Source organism: Trichosurus vulpecula, chromosome 3, assembly GCF_011100635.1.
Source record: "Trichosurus vulpecula isolate mTriVul1 chromosome 3, mTriVul1.pri, whole genome shotgun sequence".
Taxonomy (NCBI): Eukaryota; Metazoa; Chordata; class Mammalia; order Diprotodontia; family Phalangeridae; genus Trichosurus; species Trichosurus vulpecula.
Window position 1 is genome coordinate 343,295,586 of NC_050575.1, and position 19,482 is coordinate 343,315,067.

General features: G+C 40.4%; 1 protein-coding gene across 1 annotated transcript in view; it reads left to right on the forward strand.

The window, feature by feature from the left end:
- LHCGR (luteinizing hormone/choriogonadotropin receptor) overlaps positions 1-19,482 on the forward strand; it is a 78,252-nt gene that overhangs the window by 26,831 nt on the left and 31,939 nt on the right. Inside the window, exons 2-6 of the mRNA XM_036752073.1 lie at positions 5,501-5,572; positions 7,743-7,817; positions 12,430-12,504; positions 14,872-14,946; positions 15,035-15,112. Of these exons, the coding sequence (XP_036607968.1) occupies positions 5,501-5,572; positions 7,743-7,817; positions 12,430-12,504; positions 14,872-14,946; positions 15,035-15,112 (375 nt within the window). The remainder of the gene's footprint in view (positions 1-5,500; positions 5,573-7,742; positions 7,818-12,429; positions 12,505-14,871; positions 14,947-15,034; positions 15,113-19,482) is intronic.

Genomic DNA, 19,482 nt, shown 5'->3' on the forward strand with positions numbered 1-19,482 from the left:
TTTAAGCACTATATTGTCACTCACAAACCCCCATTCATTGTATTTCTCGTTAATTATTAAGTTAGTATCTTGAAAAAGCTTTTAGGAAAAAATATTTGATGAGATGATATTCTAAGAAAAATGGCATAAAAGGCAATCCCACAAAAGTTTGAGGCACATTCTCCTACAAATATACACTCAGAGTTCATTAGGAAGGTGGGCACAAGCTTAAAGTATAAAGGTGATGAGGCACACTTGATACAAAAGCACTTTTGGTGGAGTTGTGAACTGATCTAACCATTCTGGAAAGCTATTTGGAACTATGTGTAAAGGGCTATAAAACTGTGTATGCCCTTTGACCCAACCATACCATTACTAGTCTATATCCCAAATAGATTTTTTTAAAAAGGGAAAGCACCTATAAGTACAAAAAAATATATATAGCACTTTGTGGTGGCAAATTGAAGGGATGCCTGTCAGTTGGGGAATTGCTGAACAAGCTGTGGTAAATGATTGTGATGGAATACAATTGTGCTATAAGAAATGATGCACAGGATGCTTTCAGAAAACTTAGAGAGACTTGCATGAACTGATGCAAAGGAAAGTAAGCAGAACCAGGAGAACAGCGTACACAGCAACATTGTATAATGATCATCGGCAATACAATGATCCAAGACAATTCCAAAGGACTTATGATGAAGAATACTCTCCACCTCAAGAGAAAGAACTGATGGAATCTGAATGCAATGTGACATATACTTTCTTTTTATTTTATTTCCTTGTTTGTTTTTTCGGTCTGTGTTTTCTTTTGTAACATGACTAATATGAAAATATGTTTTGTATGACTGTACATGGATAACCTATATCAAATTGCTCGCCTTCTCAATAAGGGGAAAAGAGGAAGAGAATTTGGAACTCAAATTTAAAAAAAAACAAATGTTAAAAATTGTTTTTACATGTAATTGGAAAAAATTAAATATTTTTTAAAAAGGATAACATGGTTCCTGGTAACTGGAAGTCTTTCTCTGCCATTGTGGATTTTTCATGAAGTTCCCTTTAGGTAGATAATAGCATTCTGCCAGGCTCCGAGTGCTGGTAACCTTGTAGAGTCTTAAAGCTGCCTTTTCTCAATGTACCTAGTTTGTCTTCCATCTTAATTGGGTGTCTCTTAGCACCCAGTATAGAAGCTTTCATCAACCACTGCCCTCCAAGGATACTGCTCAACAGAATTCACACAATTACCTGCAGATAGGAAAAGAAGGACATAGAGATCTTTTCTTCCTCTTCCCCCAAATAATTCCTTCTCAGGGGCTGCTCCATCACTAGACTGGAATGCCAGGTGCCAAACTAGCCTGTTGGGTTATGTAAGAGCCCAGTGGAGGCATTTCCTATAGGATACTGTCCATCTTCATCCAATGATCAAAACACTTCTTCCAAGTTGATTAAGGCCTTGTTTGCATGTAATTTACACTTTTGATTGATTGGTTCATTCAAGAAGTTTTGACCTTCTGTATTTATATTAATTGATATGAACCCCACTACCACTAACACCATTACACACACACATACACACACACATGCATGCACGCACACACACATACAGCAGGAGGAGGAAAGGAAAAGAGAAAGGGAGAGAAGAATAAGAAAATAAGGGAATTACAGAACATTAGAGCTGGAAAAATTAGAGAAGTGTCAGTGACTGTCAAGTTCAACCAAGTCATTTTACAGATGCAAAAACTGAGAACCAGAGAAGAATGACTTGTTCAAGGTCGCACAGCTAGTATGAGCAGGACTGAAGCTCAGACTCACATCTACTGACTCTACAACAGTTCTCTCTCTCCTACATCACTGGTTCCTAAATCACATGCAATTAAGCAATAGAAATAGGTTAAGCAATAGAAATTTTGAAACATTTGGAGGAAACTGTACTAAGTGATAAGGTAAATGATTTTTAAATTCTCTAAATGATCAGACTGACCTTATTTCATCTGAACTTATTAGGTTTATCTAAAGATTGTACTTTTTTAATATGTAATTTCCAACCTTGGGATTTTATTCATAAACACTTGTTTGTTTGAGGGATTGCTCATCCCCCAAACTATGTAATCTAAGAGAGGATCAAGTTTATCTTCCCTTGGCCTTCCCTTGAAAATAGGTGTTTAAGGGGCAGCTAGGTGGCACAGTGGATAGAGTGCTGGCCCTGGAGTCAGGAAGACCTCAGTTCAAATCTGGCCTCCAACATTTACTAGCTGTGTGACCCTGGGCAAGTCACTTAACCCTGATTGTGTCCAACTTACCCCCTCGACCAAGAAAAATAGGTGTTTAAAACTTTAAAGGGTATGAATCTGTAACTGACAACACTGAGTCCTACCTCTATGCTCTTATCAACTTATACATTCATCTCAATCCTTTTGTGCCAGAGACTGAGAACTTTCTGCTCTGTGTGGTCATCATACTATCTGGGCACCAGACCTGGTGCTTTCCTCTGGGTACTAGGTGGCATAAAATTGGGAATATCTCCATTTTGGGCCCCAAAACAAACCCTCCAAATTGTTTTTCTTCGTTTTTATAGAACCTTCCTCATTGTCTTTCTGCCCTTGCACAGCTACTCCCTTTTCTTTACCCTTGTCTTATTTTCTTTACGCTCTCTCTGATTTCTGTCAGTCAACAAGTATTGATTAAGCATCCTATGGGTCAAGCACTGTGCTAAGATATAGAGAAAAGCAAAAGATATTCCCTGCCTTCAAGGAGCTCCCACTCTAATGATTTCTGTTCCATTCTGAATCTTCTGAGACAGAAGAGCTTTGGCCCAGCCACTCACTTAATTCACAGAAACTTTAAGAATAATGTAAGCACAGGATTCATTTTTTAAAAATCAGTTTGTATACAGCTCCTTAAGGAACACATGCTGAGTCGAGTCCCTGTTCAAGGATTCTGTTACTCAGCTCCTTTTCCGTCACAGTCACCTGCCCAATGTCATCTGCTGTTAGCTCAGCATCTCTTCCCCTCAGTCTCTTCATCTCTACCTCCATTCCTGCTGCTTTTTTTGCCCCTTGGCATCAGCATTACCTGAGGCCAATTTCATTCTGGCACCAGCAAAGTTCTGCAGCACAGTTCCTAGTGATAGAGCATTTCTCCCACTTTTTCTGACCTTTGTCCTACCTCCCAGCCCCCTCAGCTTCTATCTATCAACACCTTCCAGCAACCTCCCTGTTCAAACCTGAGGTCTGCAGCCCTCCGGGGAATCACACCCTATATCCACTGCCATTCTTCTCCCAGGCTGCCTGCAGAGCGGCTGGGACAGCTTTGCTCCAGTTTGCATGAATAAACAGCTTGGAAGAGTTTGGTTGAAGCTTTTATGTAAACTCTCTCCAAAATATGTTCTGTTCTGCATTATCCCTTAGTAATAAAGATTCTGGGATCAGAACTTGGCTGTCAATTTTATTGATGTTGCAGGGGGTACAGTAGAATACAGCTTTCTCTTCTGGAAATTTATTGGCTTGGCAGTGCAGAGAGCAATAAAACCGTGTTTTTAATCAGTAAGCCAAGCGGACATGATTCAGAAGAAATATAGGAAGCAAACATGCCATAACAAGGGGACTTTTTTTCCCCATCGTCACTGTTCTTACTATAATCCATGTTAAATATTTCCAAGTGTTGAAAGGCATATTTAATGGGGCCATTTTCAGGAATGGAATTAGAGTACAAAGCCTTGCTTGCCTCTTGTTGAGAGGTCCTATTACCTGCAAGGCTATTCAGTGGAACTACCCATCTGTTACACGCTCACAGGTTTTGTGTTTAGATAGGAGCATCTGATGAGCTGGCCTCGAACTGCAGGTAATGTGATGTAGTGGGAAGCACATTGGACTGGAGAGTCAGGAGATCCAGATTTTTAGTCATGATTCTTCCATGAGCCAGATACTACAGATGTGTAACCTTGAAAAAGTTACTTAGCCTGTCCAAGATTCATATTCATGGAATAGGACAGCATTTATTAAGTACATGTTATGTGCCCAGCAAGGATCCAAAAAAGAAAATCAAGATACTCCCTTCTCTCAGGGAGCTCACATTCCAATTTAGGGGTGGAGGGACCAACATACAAAGGAGGGTTCAAGTGTGGGTGACAGAAAATCTTGATATTCTGCGCTCTCAAGAAGTTCACATCTAACTGGACAGACAACACATTGGAGAGTTCATGTTGATGTCCATTTCCTGGAAAAATGGAAAGGCTGGATGGTACCTAAGCAAGAGAAATAGAAGAGAAGATAACAGGGCTAGGGAGATCCTGGGGAGTAATGGCGGAGCTGATGGTCTGCCAAGGGGACGGTGGGTCCAACAATTAGAATGGAGTGAGGCTCTGGGAGATCTCCAGGGATCTTCAGGGCAGTATCCAGCTGATAGTGGGCATCCTGCATTTGAAGAGATCAGTCTGTAGTCCCCCCCCTCGGTGGCAGCAGATGTTGCTGGTCTATTTTCCTATAAATGAAGGAATCGGACTAAATGATACCTAAGGATCCTTTCTACTCTAAATTCTGTAATTCCTCTGATATGGTGGGAATAGAAAGTTCTGAATGTTACTCTTAACCAAGGGTCAAGGGAATAAAATATAGCCCTTGCCTCCTTCTTGGGCTAATCTTTTTCTGTATGAGAAGCCTGATTTGGAGGATGGGGAAGGTCTGTTCTTCATTAAAGTATAAAGTGTTTTTTTTTCCACCATCCCTCTGAGATAGGTGCTTCAGGTATGCTTATCCATGTTTGCAAATAAAGCAAGAGTATCAGAGAGGTTAAATCACTTGCCCAGGATCACAAAGCTAGTAAGTGTCAGATGCAGGTTACAAACCTGGCCTCTGGCCTCTGCCCCCTGCAAGGTGAATATCCTCGTCCCTACAGCATGCTGCTTCTTGCCTCTTCTGCAGCTCTAGCTCCCCTCCAGAGTGCCCCCTACAAGGTTCCGTATAGACTAGTCAATCCATAAATGCTTATCCAATGAACGATTGGATAGATGAACGAAGTAAATGCATCTGTAGGTCTGTCTCTCCGTGAAAGTGTTCCAGGGTCAAAATGCCCTGAATGAAGCTTCCCTAGTTAATGATGTAGGTTCCCAGAGAGATATAGGAAGTCACAAAGGCAGGAGAAATTCTGTCAAAAACCCTTGGCTCCTCTGTCATGTTACTCCTGTCTGCCTTTCTCTGACTTTCCCTCTAAGAAATCAAACATCACCACCACCCCCTCCCAATCTCCCTTCCCTACCTGAAGTAACCTGATGTCAGCACAGATTTAGGCTCTTCAAGAGACCTAGGTGGGACCGTGACCCTTGCCTTTAATAGAGACTAATGTCCAAACAGCAACCAAGAATCTAACTGCTCAGCTACTCGTGGGGTTTTGTCATGGGGAACTTGAGAACAAGGTGATCTGATGGGGGGCAATGGGGAGAAGAAGGAAGGCACACAAAGGCACACGTTTATGTAAAAATCTAAAAGCACCCAATCTTGAAATTCCTGCTTTTTTTTTCCTTTTCCAGATCACTTACCTATCTCCCTGTCAAAGTCATCCCTTCACAAGCTTTCAGAGGACTTAGTGATGTCTTAATAATGTAAGTCGGTTCTCTTATGCAAAATGACACTCACAACTGCAATAATTGTTTCTTTTCTTTTAAAGCAGTAAGAGAAAGCATGGCTGAAAGGGGATAATTTTTGTGGGGGGAAATGTGTTTAGGAAAGTAAACCCTATTATTTCTGTCTATATCCATACAGCTAGCATCTAGGGACCTTTGAAGGAAAGGTATGATTTTCAGGAGTCATTAAAATCCAGATAATTAACCTCGCTTCAGAGACCTGAATGCATTTTGATAGGTGATGATAAACTTCCCAAGCGGAAAAGGAGATAGATTCCAATCATAAAAACTCTTCTTCTGCAATAGAACAGCTATTCCCCCATGGCACATTTTTAGATAACACCCACATCAGAGAAAATGTGTCTGGTATTTTATTGTGCATCTGAGGATAATCTTTGTATCTAAAATATAATAAGTTTATGACAAAAACACAATATTTATAGCCATATTGATGAAAGAAATTTATCAAAAGTGTAATATAGCCCGATAATGCCATGTTATCTTGTGTCCTCTCAGATCTGACCTTTCTCCCTTTGTCCTCTTTGCCTCATCATTCCAGGCCCAAGCCTCCATCCACATACATAGGCCTTCTAGGACCAAAGTCTCTTTCTATAGCAATGGCACAGCAGATGGTTAGAATTTTGAAAAGAGTCAAACTCCATATATTGTTCTTTTTCGGGGATCAGGAGGAAACATTGCAAGAAACAGAAAGGTACAAACTGAGCAGGCTAATTCAAAAGAAAAAGATTCCTCAATGGCTGGGTCTAGGCCGGCACCTTGTTGTACTTTGATATTCACAATAATAATAAACTACATTATGGTGAGTGATTCAAGCAGTCACTATAGGCAGAACCTTCTTCTACCTCCCCTCTTAATAATAGTTTTAGCAACAGCCCAGAATTCATCTCCAAAAGGCAATATATTGGATTAGTATAGTGGAAGTGGAGGAGGCATATTCATAGAAAATGATAAGCCCACATTGGCAGCCTAGGTGGGAATTTCTAGCTTCCTTTGAGGCTTAGTTTTAAAATATGGAGATCATTAATCACAACAATACAAATGTATATGGCTCTTGAAGTTTTATGGTACACTTTCCTCATAACAATCACTGTTTTGACAGATGAATAAATTGAGCTTAGAGATTAAGTGACTTGCCCAAGACCATACTTAAAAAGTGTCAAAGGTGGATTCAAACCCAGGGCTCCCAACTCTAATTGTTAAGTCTTTCTACTATTCCAATGCCACTTAATTTTTTTTAATTTCTCCAGAATAAATGCCAACCATTGGAAATTTAGTACAAATTGGAAAGAGTCAGTATAGTGATTAAAGGTTTATATAGAGGCAGGCAGAGTGATGTTTGCCCCCAAAACTTTGTCACCGTTTTAGTCAATTAATCAACAAGCATTTATTAAGTGTCTACTATGTGCCAGGCACTGAACTAGGGACTGGGGAGACAAAGACAAAACCCTTAATTAGAAGAGCAGCCATCAGTTCGATAAACAAATCATCAAGCTGAGAACAGGCTCAATGCCGACTCTGTTGCTCATAATGGACCTTATCTGGTTTTTGTCAAAGCACAAGCCTTTAACTGAGCCTCAGGAATACAATGGTATACAAAAGTACAATTGCATCCATTTGCTATTTTCCCTCTGGCCACAGATATGATCCTGCGTTTGGTCTTTAGTCATAAGACATATCTAGACACATGCTTTGAAGCACTTTGCCAGTTGCACTGATCTCAGTATGCGAGGAACAACCATCCTAAGTCATCATCTAAATGCATATCAGAACTCCATTTTAGGAGACTTGGTCCCAAGTTGTGTCATGATTAATTTGGACAGAATTTTAGCACTCATTCATTTATAGCAGAACAGGAAACACAATCCCCCATAAAGCAGGGCTGTCGACAGCTGCAATGGAAGCTGAAAGATGTGCATTTCAACTCTACCTGTATTGCGGGCACTCACTCAGCCAAGCTCCTAAAGGGAGATATTAGCACTTTATGATGCTGCGAATTTTCTGCTCTTTTTCAAAGAAAACACACCACCTTTTTCCTTCTTTTACCCCAATTGTTACATGTCACGCAAGGCTCATTCTCATGTAGACATGATCATCTGTTTCATGTTGTATTCTTTGTTTCTCCCCCCAGTGAAATCTCTCAGAGTGACTCGCTGGAAAGGATGGAAGCTAATGCCTTTGACAGCCTCCTCAATTTGTCTGAAATGTAAGCGTCGGCTAACAGATAGTTTATTGCTGTACACTAGTACCCTTGCTAGCTAGAGCCCATTCCATATTTGTATTCAGGCACCTGCTGCAAGGATCCAAGAGGACAAAAAAAAGACTACCACAATTACTGGATTTGGGCAGGCACTAATTTCTCTCACCACAGTGGCCTAGAGGTTGCTATGGTGACAACTGCTTCTCCCTAGGTGCTGTATAAACTCTGAAACATCACAACACAAAGTTGGAAATTAAAATTGGCATGTGAGAGTCCAGCCTGCAGCTTCCATCTCTCTGTTGGGGATTGGGGGGCATCACAGGATCACAGATGACAGATTTAGAGCTGGAAGGAGTCTTAGAGATCATCCAGAACAACACCCTCATTTTATACATGAAGAAATAGAGGCATCTATAGGTATAAAATGACTTGCCCAGGGTCCCAAACCCAGTGTCTGAAGCAAGATTCAAACCCAGGTCTTCCTAACTGCAAGCCCAGTGCCACATCTAGCAGACCATGCTGCCTTTCCTTGTAGGTGTGGAGTGCAGTAGTGTGGAAATTTGGGCTATGGATCACCTTCAGGTTTTCTCTCATCTTATTGTAAATGTTGAATAAAATCTCTGTATTACAAAATCATAGATTCATATTGAAACTTGGAGCAAAAGGACCTTAAAGATAATCTCACTGATCTCTCATGTTTAACAGTTTTGACAACTAGGGCCCAGAGACCCTAGGTCACAGAGTGAGTTAGGAGAAAAGTCAGGATATGAACCAAGTCCTCTGACTCCAAGGATTGTTATCTGTCTGCTATGTCAGAAGTTTCTAAGTCTAAACCTTAAATAAATTGCATCTTGGCCCTACCATTTGGGGATATTGGTAAAGTCCTTTCCAGTTCTAAATCTACGATCCTTCTCTGCTAACACTTGCAAAACATCATACATTCCTTTTCAAAAAGCACTCAGATCAGCCATCCAACCAGCATTCATTGAATGTCTGTATGTTTCCAGTATTGTTGTAAGCACTGTGAGAGTCGGTCAGTTAGTGGACAGCGCCTGGCATAGAGCAGGTGCTTAATAAATGCTTAGTTGACTAGCTGACTGACTGTGAGGGACAGAGGAAAAGGATGTTACAATCACAGAATCATAGATTTCAAGAGTTAGAAGGAAACTCAGTGGCCAACTAGTCCAACTCATACCAGAGAGTGAATTTCTTCCGCAACACGAAACACACCAAACAAGATGTCATCTAGCACCTGGCTGTCATAATAAACACAGTGCTAGACTTGGAGTCCGAGACCTGAATTTGGATGATGCCTTCAAATATTCCCTAATTATGATGCTGGATACTTAACCTCTCAGCCTCATCTGTGAAATGGGGATGATGATAGCACCCATGTCCCAGGTTGATGTGAAGAGTAAATGAGACAATGTATGTAAAGTGCTTTGCAAACCCTAAAGCACTATTTAAAGTTAACTTATTAATGATCCATCCTTTCCTTGGAAACTTCCAGTGAATGGGAACTCACCATCACCCATCTGCTTTGGGATCTCTCTAATTGTTAGGAAGTTTTCCCTGACATCTTTCCTTAATTAGTCCCTTGGCATCTTCTACCCATTGTTCCTCCTTCTGTCAAAACAAGTCCTTCTAGCCCCTGTTCCATATGACAGCCCCTCAAAGACTTGAACTCAGTTATCATTTTCCTCCCCTCACCCCCTCTACCTCAAGTCATCTCTTTTCTGGGCTAAATATCCCCAGGGCTTCCAACATGTAGCCACTGCAGCTTCCCAGGAGCTCACTCATTATGTATTTAGGGAGTTTAGACCTTAGCAGATAAGACAAGGCTACATAGATGTTGAACTGTACAGTATGTATAGATAAAGTTTTGTCTTACATAGGGCCATTTGACTGAACAGAAATATTCGACTTACACAGCCACCAATCTAATTCAGCCCTTTTTACAACTCAACTAGACTATTCCTCCAATTGGTCTTCCTGATTTATCTCCCTACTAGCCAACCCATCCCCCCAAACGAGGGCCAAAGTGATTTTCCTTAAGTTCATATCTAACCATATCATTCTTCTATTCAAGAGACTCCAAGGGTTCCTTACTGACTCTAGAATAAAATGTCATTTCACCTTTATTGCATCCTTTTAATATGCCAATTTTGTATCAATCAGTCAATAAATATTTATTAAGCATCAACTATGTGCCAGTCACTGTGCTAAGGGCTAGGGATACAAATATGAAAAAAGAAAGACAGTCACTGTCCTCAAGCAGCTTACAATCTAATGGGGGAAGACAAACAAAAGAAAGCTAAAGAGGAGTAAGGAAAGAGGAAAACAAGGTATGGGGGAGGGGTGATGGTAGAGAAGTCATTTCAAGAAGTCCCAAAGTAGTATAGCCAGGTGGGAAACATGTCTCATAATGTACATATTTGTTAGTACAGTAGTATACATATATATGTATACACAAATATAATTTATAAATAAGTAAATATATACATATATGGGATCCATGTGCCAGTGTTTTTAATTGCTGCAGTGTGTGTGATCAGAAAAGCTTAAAGACTATCATTCTGGAAGACAATCTAAGCTCAGGTCTTCAAGAAATATAGAAGGGTCATCAACAATGACATCACTTGCTTCCTGTAGAAGGTCAAGGTCAGATTAATTTGGTCAGTGTGGAAATGTAATGAATATTAGAAAGCCATCTGTCGACGGTCACAACGCAACCTTATAAATGTAATAATTGTGGGAGGATCTTCGGTAACGGCTCAGACCTTATTCAACATCAGAGGATTCACGTTGATAAGAAGCTTTAGAAATGTAATGATTGTATGTGAAAGGAGGCAGAGAGAAACACAAAGGCCTTATCTGGCAACCTGCACAACTTTTCACAGGGGAGAGCCACTCTGGGAGCACCTGGCCAAGGTAGGAATAGTAATCCGAACAGCCTACACCTGTATAATTCTTTTCAACTTTCTAAGGCACTTCTTTACAGACATTATAAGAAAAATCGTTAGCATTTTTATAGTGTTTTAAGATTTGCAAAATGCTCTCTGTATATTAGGGTTCTACAAATACGATCTCATTTGGTCCTCACAACCCTGTGTTTTTTTTTATAGTGTTTTAAGATTTGCAAAATGCTCTCTGTATATTAGGGTTCTACAAATACGATCTCATTTGGTCCTCACAACCCTGTGTTTTATCATTCGGTCATTTCGGTCACATCTGACCGAAACTAGAAACTAGAAAACTAGAGCGGTTTGCCATTTCCTTCTCCAGCTCATTTTACAGATGAGGAAACTGAGGCAGACAGGGTGACGTGGCTTGCCTGGGGACACACTGCTGGAAAGGGTCCGAGGCCAGATTTTAACTCAGAAAGATGAATCTTCCAGACTCCAGACCCAGAACTCTATCCACCGAGCCACCTGGCTGCCCTCGTGAGACAGTTGCTATTATTATCCTCATTTTACAGATGAGGAAACTGAGGCAAACAAAGGTGAAGTGATTTGCCCGTGGTCTTAGAGATATTGAGTTTCTCAGGCTAAGTTTAGACTTCCTGACTCCAAGTCCAGTGCTCTATCCACTGCACCACCTAGCTGCCTCTGTGAGATACTTACTCCACTGTCTGAAGTTCAATTCAAAATCGGGTTTTCCTGACTCCAAGTCCATCACATCATAGCTGCCTTTGGCTTTCATAACAATTCTCTGAGACAGTAATGACAGTGGGTATCAACTATAGAAAACATGGGTCACTTTACCTAGAGTCACAAAGCTAGTTAATTGCACAGTCATAACTAAGAGCCCAGGCTTATAGAATATCTGTCCAGACTCCTTTCCTCTGACCCAGACATTCTCAAACCTTTTGGTCTCAGGACCCCTTTACATTTTTAAAAATTACCGAGGAATCCTCTATCACCACCACCAAAAGCTCTTGTTTATATGGGATATAACTATGGATATTTACTGGACTAGAAATTAAAATGTCTTGGGATTATTATGAAAATAGTTTTGACTTTAGGGACCCCCTAAAAGGATCTTGGAGCCTCCCAGAGGTCCCTGACCACCAATCTTTGAGAACTGCTGCTGTAGCAGATGTATTGTTCCACATTAACTGCTTAAAGTTTAAGTCATACCACCACACTGGAAGCAACCTACCTTGAAAAAGAAAATGGCTAACATGTGGGTCTCTCTGGTGCTCACTGAATTTCCCATGACCCTCAGTGTGCAGACCCTATACAACATAAACAACACTTACTCAGTTACAGAGCCCTGGAATTGCCCCAATCTTAACTAATCCCCGTTGTCCTTTGGGCTGCAACTGTTTGCCACAAAGCAAATATCCTGCTGAAATTTTGGGCAACAGTTCCCTCCACAGCAGAGCAAAGCATAGGAGATTCCACCTGCCTCATAAAGAAAATGGGATGAGAGCTTACTGGAAATGTGCTAATTAATGTCTTTTGCCATCCCCAGAACCTTGGTACTTCCTCTCAGACATATAAAAAAAAATGCTAGGTTAGTCCCTGTCCTTTTCAGCCAGGTGCTCTAGAGTCTCAGGTATTCAGAAGTATATGTATCTATTAGATAACTACACATTTTCCCTCTCTCTTCACAGATTGATCCAGAATACCAAAAATCTGGTGTACATTGGGCCTGGAGCATTTACAAACCTTCCACGTTTAAAATATCTGTAAGGAATTTGCATTTTCTCAAAAATAGGATTTTTGCTTTTCAATAAAGATTAAATCAATTAAAAAGTTGAAAGGAAGCTATTTCATAATGATAATAATACACTTAGCATTGCTTGTATGTTTGGCCTTATTTATAGGCTCATAGTCATAGGACGTTGGCACCGGAAAAGATCTGAGAGATTATCAAGTCCCATTCCCATATTAGAAGTAAAGAAAATGAGGCCAAAGAATTTAAATGATTTACCAGAAAGTCACACAGCCAATAAGTGGCAGAGCCAAAGCGACCAGAAGCTAGGCCATCTGACTCCCAATTTGGTCCTTTTTCTACAACCCTATAACATTAGACAGGTGCACTGTGAGCTGTTCGTAGGTCTGGTCCTGAAAATCTGGGTGTCATTTCAAGGCCATCTCCAATTCACGAGGGGAGCCAGCTACGTAAGAAGAAGAGCATTTATAGAGGACCTACTATGTGCCAGGAACTGTGTTAAACCCTTTTACAGAGATGATTTCATTTGATCCTCACAACTATGTGAGGTAGATGCTGTTATGGTACCCACTTTACAGTTGAGGAAAAGGAGTAAAAAAGTGCTCTGCTAAATCCTTTGGTTAAGGAGAAAAATCTTTTTGCTCTATGGATAATTGCTTTTTTGTTAAGCTCAGTTTTAATGTTAGCTTTTCTTCATTTCAATTCAGTAAGCATTTACTGAGTGTCTGCCATGAACTAGGCACTGTACTAAATACTGGGGGATACAAAGGCAAAAATGAAATAATCCTTGCCCTCAAGGAGCTTACTCTCTACTCAAGGGAGACAGTAGGATGCAAGTAAGTTAATACAAATCATATGTATACAAAATGTAAAACAAAATAATGGGTTTTAAGGGGATGGTAAGAGCACTAACAGATGAGGGACTCAAGAAAGGCCTAGCATGGAGGATAGTACTAGAGCTGTGCTTTGAAAGAAAATAGAGTCTACAAAGGAATATGAATGCCTATGGCTCCTGGCACACAGAAGGCACTCAATAAATGCTTATTGATTGATTAGGGAGTACATTCTAAATGTGAAGGACCACTAGAGCAAAGGCATGGGGGCAGAGGAAGAAATAAAAAGTAGAGACCACCTCTCCACTTCGACCCTTTTAGAACATTGTATTGTTTGTTCAATCATGTCCCACTCTTCATGACTTAATCTGGGGTTTTCTTGGCAGAGATACTGAAGTGGTTTGCCATTTTCTTCTCCGATTCATTTTACAGACGAGGAAATGAAGACAAACAGGGTTAAGTGGCTTGCCCAGGGTCACAAGGCTAGTAAGTGTCTGAGGCAAGAGTTGAACTCATGAAGATGATTCTTCCTGGCTCCAGGCTTGGCACTCTAGCTACTTCACAACCTAGTTTCACTTAAACCACACAAAAGTGTTCTCAATCATATAGAAGATTTCACTCATTCAGCAAACATTTATTAAGCACCTGCTCTGTACTTTGCACTGTGCTAGGTCCTGGGGTACAAATTGAAAAACAAAATCATCCCTGCCCAAAAGGAGCTTATACTCTACTGTGGGAAACACCTAGACAGAAAAGTAAATACAAGATTTACCCAAGTAATGTATGTAAGGAAGAGAGTGGTAATAACTAAGGGCATCGAGGAAGGTCTCATTTACGAGATTGTATGAGCTTGGCTTTGAAGGGAGCTGGGATTTCAATATCTGGAGATGAGGAGGAAAGGAATTCCAGACATAGAAGACTGGAAATGAAAGAGGACACTATCAGAAAGATAGGTGGGGAAATTCTGGCTCAACATAATGTAAATTATGTAGAAGACCTATGAAATCATGGCTGAACCCCAAGCTCAGTGTGAGCTAAAACCAGCCATAGTACTCATCCTGCTGGGTGGGTTAGGGAGGGAAAAAAGTAATCTCTCAGCTACACTCTTCACTAGGCAAAGCCTTATTTGAATACTACATAGAATCTGTGGTCACCACAATGATTATTATTCATAGTGATAGTTCATATTTATATAGTGTATGACAGTTTATAATCTTTCCTCTGAGGTAGGCAGGGCAAAAATTATTAAGCACCCATTTTATAGACGAAGAAACTAAGGCTCAGATGGCCCAAGGTCCCATGGCTAGTAAGCGGAAAATCTGGGATTAGATTTCATTTCTGCAATATCTATCTGAACTTTACTTTCCCTCAACGCTCTGGTACTTTCAAGCTCAGAGAATCTGCATAACCAAAAATAGTATCGAAGTCAAATTCCATATTCTAGTTTCTCCTTTCATTTCATGTGAAGTTGAGATTTTTGCGGATTTTCTTTTCATTTTCTCACGTTAGTGCCTTAATCCCCCACCCCCTTCACCTTTCTCTTACAGGAGCATCTGTAACACAGGCATACAAAAGCTCCCAGATGTTACAAGGATTTTCTCAGCTGAATTTAATTTTATTTTGTAAGTACCAGGCTAATTGCTATGCATAACAGTTTCGCATTTGTCGTCAAAATTTGGAAAGTAAATATTTCTCATTTCTTTCCTCAAGGGAAATTTGTGATAACTTACACATAACCACCATCCCAGGAAATGCTTTTCAAGGGATGAATAATGAATCTGCTACACTGTAAGTAAACTCCAAGACCCAGTGCCTCTTGGGCAACCACAAGTACTTTTCTTACCTCCAGCTCAAGGGTTTTCACTGGTTGGAAGGTTTCTCTTTCTTAACTAAAATTCACATTCACTATTAACATTGTCCTGTACATGGAGTTAAGAGCAAAGAATAAGGATAATGATCTGTTCGGATTGTGCATGTGGCAAATGATCCCAAGGTAATGGGTTGGTTCAGTGTGAACTTTAGTCAAAGGAGTGATTAGGGTAACAGATCTGGCTAATTGACTCTTTTATTCTGTTGCATTGGTGAGACGTTTAGGCACTGAATAGACACAGCTTCAACTTTTTGTATTCACACTTAACTAGGATGGAGATGAGGAAACTGAGGCAGGTAAAGGTTAGGTGATTTACCCAAGGTCACTCAGTACGTGTCTAGGGCAGGATTTAAACTCAGATCTTCCTGACTCCTAGTCCGCCATTTTATGAACTGTGCCACCTTGATAGTGTATTATTATTATAACTTATCTACGAAATCATAAATGGGTTGCTGTCTATAGCAGTGAAAGGAATCGTAGCACCTAGAGTTTCCCCACACTAAAAAAAAAAAAAAAATCACATGGGGGCAGCTAGGTGGCACAGTGAATAGAGCACCGGCCCTGGAGTCAGGAGGACCTGAGTTCAAATCCAGCCTCAGACACTTGACACATTTACTAGCTGTGTGACCTTGGGCAAGTCATTTAACCCCAATTGCCCTGCCTTCCCCCCTGCAAAAAAAAAAATCACTTGTTATTCCCTTATTCTTTGAATACTATTTTTACCTGAATTCTGTCAGTCTTAAGTCCCATTTCTTTCATGATTCTCACAAATGGTTCTCCTGCCTATCTGACCACTCTTTCTCAGTCTCATTTGCTGGATCATCTTCATTCATACACCTGCTAGACAAAAGCATGTCCAAACGTCTGTCCTGGACCTTCTCCTCTCTCTCTACTTCCTCAGTGATCTCACGCACTCCCGAGGGCTCAATAATGATCTCTTTGTAGATAAATCATAGATCTATAATACTCATTTCTTATCTATACCCTGAACTCCAGTCTTGTATCACAAACTGCCTATTGGCCATCTCTGCCTGGATATTCTGTAGGAACTTTGAACTCAGTATGTCCAAAACAGAACTCATATTTTCCCCCAAATCTATCATTCTTTCAAACTTCGTTAATTCTAGAGTTCAGTACCATCCTCAGTTTCCTAACTTTGTAGTCATCTTTGAAATTTCCTTTTCCCAAATCCCCCAGATCCAATCAGTTGACAAATTTTACTTATTCAACAACCTCTACATACCTGACTTTTATTCCCTTCTCTCCTCTCACACAGGCACTGTTATGGTTTAGGCCCTTTCACCTCTCATCTGGACTTTTGCAATAGCCTCCCTGCTTTCAGTCTCTCCCTTTCTCCAGCCCATTTTCCACAGATTTGCCAAAATGATATTCCTAAAACATACATCTCACCATCATATTCCTATTCCCACTCCCCAATCAAATGTCTGTAACAGCTCCTTGTTATTTTGAAGATAAAATACAAAATCCTCAGCCCGGTATTTAAAGCCCTCCACAATCAGGCTTCCAATTCCGTTTACAGTCTCATTTCACATTATATCCCATCACACACTTTCCACTCCAAGTCAAAATGGACAGTTCCCAGATCACACCATTTTATCTGCCACCTCTGGGTCTTTGAAGGAATAGACTTGCAATGTGCTTCCTCTTCACCTCTGCCTCTCAGAATGCTGAGCTTCCTTCAAGACACAGCTCAGATGCCACCTCCTACAAAAGGCCTTTTCTTACTCCCTCAGCTGATAATATTCTCTCCCCTTGACATGATTTTGCATTGGGCAGCATGGCGTAATGGTTACTGAGCCATCCCAGGAAAAAGGGTGACCTAGGTTTCAGTCCCACTGCTGACACTTCAATGAATGGCTTGTTGACTCTGGCCAAGACTCTTAACCTCTCAGTGCTCCAGGCAACTGGCTAAGACCATAATTTGCAGAACAGTTGTGGCTCTTTGTTGGTGGAAGAGTTTCCTTATCAGGAACTACTTATGCTGATGAAATCACCGATGCAAAACTTTTTAATGTTTAAGTATCCACTGTGGCACAGAGGATAAAGCACCGGGCCTGGAATCAGGAAGAACTGAGTTAAAATCTGGCCTCAGATGCTTACTGGCTGTGTGACCCTGGGCAAGTCATTTAACCCTGTTTGCCTCATTTTCCTCTTCTGTAAAATGGCAAACCACTCCAGTATCTTTGTCAAGAAAACCCCAGAGGGGGTCATGAAGAGTCAGACGTGACTAAAACAATTCAACAACAACAAAATATATTTTGTACATATAGCTGTATACATCTAGGTACACATAGGTATACTATATTTACTCGTGCACATGATACACATATAGAATGTAAGCTTCTTGAGGGCAAGTATTGTTTTGTTTTATCCCTAGCATCTAGCACAGTGCCTTCCACATAGGAGGTTTGACTGATGATAGACAGAAAAATAGATGACAAAGCATTTATTAAGTACTTATTGTAGGCCAGGTCCTATGCTAAAAAACTGGGAATTCAATTACAAGCAAGCAAGACAATATCTGTCTTCAAACATCCTACATCCTGACGGGGGAAAACAGCATAGAAAGAGGAACTGGAAAGAGGTGGGGGGGAAGGGGGTAAAGGACATGTGCCTTGGCTTGGTGTAGAGATGGCTGGGAAAAAAAGACCAAGATGAAGCAAAATTCAGGTATTAGAGCTAGGGGATCCAGAGGCAAAGTCCAAGGTTGCAGTGCTGGGGAGATGAGGATGATGCTCTGGAGCATGAGCTGCATGGTAAGGAGATGGCCAAGAAATGTCATGGAGGCCTGATTCTGGGCAACATAAGGTCAATGCTTACCTATCGGTGGGAACATGTAGAGTCTTCTTCCTGAAAGATCTCTTAAAATAAGAGAATGGACTTAGATGCATGCTCCTGGGATGATTTAGAACAACAGTTGGACTAGGATAAGATGACCTATCAGTAGAAAAGATAAGTAGCTTCCCACCTAAGGATTATGTGATTCTATCACACTTGGGCAGAGCTAGTAGTAGGAATAGACAAGTTGGATTACTTCCTAGGGGCAATATGTTGGGAGGGTACAAGGGTCACTTTTTTAGCTCTTTTTTTAATTCAATCATTCATTCATTGTATTTTTTCCAAATTACATGTCAAGACAATTTTTAGCATTCATTTTTACAAGATTTTGAGTTCTAAATTTTTTCCTTCCCTCCCTCCCTTCCCCTCTTCCTAAAGTGGTAGGCAATTTGACATAGGTTGTACATGTGTTATCATGTAAAACGTATTTCCATATTAGTCACAGTTGTGAAAGAAGAAACAGATCAAAAGAAAAAAACATGAAAAAGAACAAAGTGAAAAAAAGTATGCTTCAATCTGCATTCAGAGTCCATCAGTTCTTTATCTGGATATACATAGCATTTTCCCTCGAGAGTCCTTTGTGCTTATCTTGGATCATTGTGTTGCTGAAAAGAGCTGAGTCATTCACAGTTGATCATCATACAATGATGCTGATACTGTGTACATTTGCCTGGTTCTGCTCATTTTACTTTGCATCAGTTTGTACAAGAATTTCCAAGTTTTTCTAAAATCTGCCTGTTCATCATTTCTTATGGGATAATAGTATTCCATTACCTTCATATGCCATAGCTTGTTCAGCCATTTCCCAATTGATGGGCATCCCCTCACTTTTCAATATTTTGCCACCACAAAAAAACATGGATTTTGTGTGATTTTGACATAGGTATGGGTGATACCTTGTTGGAAAACAGCCTTTAAAGTATTACACCCTGATGAATCAAATTTTTAATAATAAACAACAAGCACAGTGGCTTCTTGTATTCTCTGCCTATATCATTCAGTCCAGTGCTTAGCATAGTGCCCAGCATCTAATAGACACGTTAATGAATGCTCATTGACTTGCCTTGACTTATGGCTGTGAAGATATAATCTGCCATAGATTATTATTTACAAAATCCTTCCTTTTGCCTTCTTGTATCTTCATAAAAGATACTCTCAACATATGTGTAGATTATTCTCACAAAGACTTTGTACAGTTGGGAAAGTAGGCCTGTGGCTTGGTAGTCATCCAAATTTTCTCAGTCCCCATAAAGAATATCATTTTTCCAAGTATTTCATACCCTCCTCTTTCAGTTATCTTGACAACTGATCCCTCAATGCTTTCAAAATTTTGTCATCTCCAGCACGAATCCCTTCTATATATATTTGGGCTAGATCATCTCCTTTATCATCTTTGTTTTCTTTAGTACCATTTCTACTTCTTCATGTA